General features: G+C 36.8%; 1 protein-coding gene across 1 annotated transcript in view; it reads right to left on the bottom strand.

Annotated features, from left to right (window-relative positions):
• Window positions 1–411: 411 nt before the first annotated feature.
• The window catches only part of LOC118750362, a 15,813-nt gene continuing 11,442 nt past the window's right edge, over window positions 412–4,782 (bottom strand). The window contains exons 3-4 of the mRNA XM_036485082.1: window positions 1,582–4,776; window positions 412–1,507 (exon numbers count right to left, since the gene is read on the bottom strand). Coding sequence (XP_036340975.1) covers window positions 1,350–1,507; window positions 1,582–4,776 — 3,353 coding nt within the window. The 3' untranslated portion in view covers window positions 412–1,349. The remainder of the gene's footprint in view (window positions 1,508–1,581; window positions 4,777–4,782) is intronic.

Raw genomic sequence — 4,782 nt, forward strand, 5'->3', positions numbered from 1 at the left:
GCTTTTCTATTATATTATTATCCTTTTCTTCTAAAAATTATTGAACATTGAAAAAAAAATGGAAACATTTTTTTTTATTTAAAAAAAATTATTTTTTTTTCACTTCTTAGAACGGCAAAAAAGCGGCAAATTTTGACATAAAGCCTAGTCGTTTGTCTTTGAGTTTGGAGGGGTGCTTCGCTAACTTTATATAAAGTTAGCAAGACACCTTATATCTAAAAAAAAATACCAGAGCGACAAAATTATTTTTTCACAACTAATTAACGGCGAAAAAACGGCAAATTCTTGGGTATATGCGACATTTTTTGCTTGATGTTGTTTCGCTAACTTTATACACATAGTTTTTCTAATTATTGCACAATTTTAAATAACAAGAGGTAATTTTCGATTGATAATTTAAAAATTCATGTTTCTTATACTGTAATTCCAAGATTGTCGAATAAAAATACTAACAAAATTAAATAAAACTTCATTGATCTAGCATATTTAAGAGCATATTTTGGTAATTTATTGAGCTATTTATAGCGCTTGTACTGCACGATGACTTGTAAACCATTTCCGCTATTACTATTACTGTTGTTGTCGTTGTTGTTCTAGCGGCTATTACTAGATCCACCTGGCTTAGCTTTATCAGCTTAGATTTTCCCAAAGCGTTTTCTGAATTGTAGCTTTTCGTTTTGCACATACCTTTTTATTTTACATGGATCTTATTTGCCATTGTTTGATAAGAAACCCATATGAAATATGTAAACACAACTCGAAAATTCTTATCTTGGCATGTAAGGTACTTATCCCGTGTTGCAATGAGGTTGGATCCGCAATTTGGAATTTTCAAAATCTGGCTTCAGATTCGTAATCAGCGTGGCCAAAAACACCACTAAAGACAGACTCCTAAAAATGTAATAACTTTTTTTAAAAAATCATCCGCAATATTGAATCCGTCATTTAGACTTTTCCAAATCAGACTTCAGATTCGTAATCAGCGAGCCCAAAAAACACCCTAAAGAAAATTTCGTAAAAATGTAATAATGAATCTGTATAAAACATATTTTGAATATCCAGGAACAACAGTCAACTGATCTTACATCATTTTACTGTAACAAAGAAAATAAAACCAAACTATTAATCGATACCCAACCTACTGCACAAGTGTAAAGGATCGTTGAGAGTGCTTTTTAAAGTGTTCTTCTGTTTGCAGATCAACTTGGAATTAAGATTTAGTTGTATTCTTGGCTCGAAAGCGCTTCATTTATGACGTTAGGAACGCGAAAATTCGCTGCAATCCGATATTGTAAATGTAAATACTCGCTTAAAGATAATATGAATGCTGAATGTGCTTTTTACTTGGATCAACTTGAGCCAGATAAGGAAACCTTCCATACAATGCAAAAAAACTTGTTGACGTTTAGGGACACAACGGCAGGTTTTCTTTGAAGATTATGACGTGGAAAGAAAAATATGTGTGTGCAATCGAGTTTTTTGCGAAGCTTAAAACATATTGAATTTTCTGAATTGAAATTTTAAAAAATAATAATTTGTTATACTTATGAAAACTTAAATACGTAATGTAATAATACTTACTGTTTTGATTGACTATTGTTCGACTACTGCGAGTTGCCTTTTCTAGTCCAGGTATGTTGCAAAACTCATTTTTTTCAGCTACATCCGCTACTGGGAGGTGAATAGTAGAGTCATTACTGTTAACAGTAGCATTGCCGACTTTCAAATTGCGTACTTTTTCGGCCACCTCAATTAAAGGTTCGTCTGAGTCAGAAGACTCTTCATTTTTTATTAAGTCGCTGCACGTCATTGTATCTTGCATATCACTTGATAAAGATAGGTCAGCCTTTTTTAGGTCACTACCATTATTAAGAAGGTTGTGAGGTGCAGTAATAGTTCTGCTTGTTCGCATTCGTTTTTCTTCTGTAAGTTCCTCAGATTCCCGACGTTTTCGCTTATTTAAAGTACCAGGCACAGATATCGTACCCAGCTGTGGTGAACCATTGACTCCACATCCAGCGTTTTGTTGTGGGCTGGCGTTGTCACTTCTTAAAAGGGAATACTTATTGCTAGTAGCGACAGAAGGATTTGTAATTTCTTCTACCGATGTTGTCGTTGGACTTGCTTTATTTGCATCCAAGGGGCTCGCTAACCGACTACTAGCACGTGTGCGAATGCGACTACATTCAGATTCAATCTGAGTCGGAATTTCAATGGAAATAGGCGGAAAGGCAGAGTCTTGTCGTTGTGGTTGCAAAGACAATTCATGGCGGCTTTTTTGAAATTCAATCCCAACTTTATCTTCAATGTCAATTAATGCATTTCCTTGGCATTTAGATTCACGAATTTTATTTATATTTTCTGGAGCAAGATTGTAATCAGTAAATTTGATAGCAGGCGTATCATCATTGCAGATCGCTTGATTTTTTTTGCGATCATTTACTCCTATTTCCACTTTTTCTTCAAATGTTTTCCCAATAGCACATTGAGATTTACTTTCAACTTTATCATTTTTAAGTTCTCCATTAATAATTGTTTTCATTTTCGGAGGCGTAGTAGACCACGTACATTCGCTTTTCGCAAATGACAAAGAAGCCTTCGCAACTGTTCTAACAGGAGTTGACACGTTTGTTGCAGCATCCGAAAAATCTTCATTAAACCCTTCCATTTTGGCCAACGCGTTTTCCATTTCACCGCCTGCATAATCATGCAATGTATGCTTTCTTGACGAGTTTGAATTCAATTCTGTTTTATCTTCAATACTATCCTTTAATATTGGAGATGTCACTTCTATTAATTCTGAGTTTTCTTTCTTTGCCTCATTTACCGAAGAGTTTTTTAAAACTATTGATAAGGTGGCGGGTTTTTCAACGTTGCTTATTTGTTGTTGTATCGGACTGCTTGACGACTGTTGATGCGGGCTTTTTTCAGACAGAGCATCCATTGACTCAATACCACTATCTTCACCAGTACCATTGCCGTTGCCATGGCCAGGGGTGCCACTTCCGTTACTTGCAGGTGAATTTCGTAACATAACATTGGGTAGAGCAGATGAGGCAGTACTGATAACTAGGCCTTGACTACTAGAAACTATAATGCTACTAACGTTGGTACATCCATTGGTTACAGTCGTTGAAATCGTTGAACCAATTTCGCTTCGTGGAGTTTCTTGAACTTGTTTTTCAACACCAACTGTATTCGTCAAGGATGTTGGTAAGATGACTGTGGGTGATTTTACATCCGTAGGTTCATTTGTTCCTGTCGGCGAAGTATTATTTTCTGTTTTGACAACTAAATTTGTTTGTTCTGCCGTCGAATTCGGGACTGTCACTCGCTTTAGGGTTGTTGCGCTTGGCAACATGGTCGCCACTGCTACAATAGTCTGCTGGGCTGTATGACAATCATTAAGAGCCCCAAATTGTTGGGCTTGCTTATTTAACTGCTTTTGTTGATGCTTTTGAAGTTGAAGTTGTTGAAGCGCTGTTAAATAAGATGGCGGTTTATTAATTTTTGTCAGCGGTTTGCCGCCACCAACACCAACACCAACAGATGTAATCGTCGCCGCTGTCGCTAAACTCAAACTATTAATGACACGATTCGCTACATTTACAGAACTATCACTAGAACAGTTTATTGTGCTACTGTTCGATATTGCATTGAGTGTTATATTACCAGGCATACTTGGTAGAACTTTAGATGAATGTAGCTGCTGTTGGGTTAAAGTTACTGACCCTACATGTTTTTGATATTGCGACTGGTGCATCAGTTGAGATGGAAAACTTAACGTACCCGTATTTGTCGATCCAACTACTATACTTTTACTGCCACTTGAACCGCTGCCAGCTTTTGATTCAAGGGATTTAATTGCACTTATTGTTACTCCATTCTTGTTACCCAGGAAGGAAGGCTTTGCTGTTGACATCCCCACCATTGACGAGATAGACACCGATGGGGTTATAGTTGTAACTTCTCCGCTGGTAGTCGTTAGTGTTAGCGGTTGTGTTGACGTCATTACTGTCATGGATTTGTTGCAGTTTTCACTGTTGCTATTAAAAACTGATGACGTCGAAACCGTGGTTCCGTAGAGTGGCATTTTTTCTTGAGTCATATCCTCGGTAGCAACTTGGGATAGTTGTAAAGTCTGTAGCTTTAATTGCTTATTTGTTGTATGATTTAAATCATCTTCACTAACTCCACCCGATGCAACAGTTGGTATATTTAGCAAATGCGGAGGCTTTTTTTGATCTTTGCGAAAATTTTTAATAACAATTGAGTTTTTTCCACCTCTCAGACTGATGTGTAATGGAGGCACACGTAGTTCTTCTGTTGGAGTTTGTGCTACACTAACGGATGTTTGTGGAAGCGTAAAATTGTTGAAAGCAATTTGTTGATGTTGTATAGAATGAGATTGCTCTGTTTCAATTTGTTGTAAGGACGTTGGCGTGAGACTAGCATTTTTTATTATATTCATGTTAAGTTGAGTACTGGTGTTACTCTTACTTTGCGTCGCTGTACCTAAATTGTTGCTTGCAGAATCCGCCGATGATAAAAGCTTTGTTGAAGCAACAAAAGAAACATCTACCTTATAAGCCGGAGATATCGGCTCCTTCTTCTCCAACTTTAACCGCAATTTTATTTTTTCATTAGTATTAGGTATCTCAGCAGCATGAGCCCTTAAGCCTGCTAATGTGGATATCGGCCCTGATACTGTTGTAGCAGAAACTGATCTTGTACATAACAAAGCAGCAACCTTTGCTCTGGCATTTCCTTTTGTTTTTTTTT

This window comes from Rhagoletis pomonella, unplaced genomic scaffold (genome assembly GCF_013731165.1).
Source record: "Rhagoletis pomonella isolate Grant_MI unplaced genomic scaffold, Rhpom_1.0 Rhpom_scaffold_00215, whole genome shotgun sequence".
Classification (NCBI taxonomy): Eukaryota; Metazoa; Arthropoda; class Insecta; order Diptera; family Tephritidae; genus Rhagoletis; species Rhagoletis pomonella.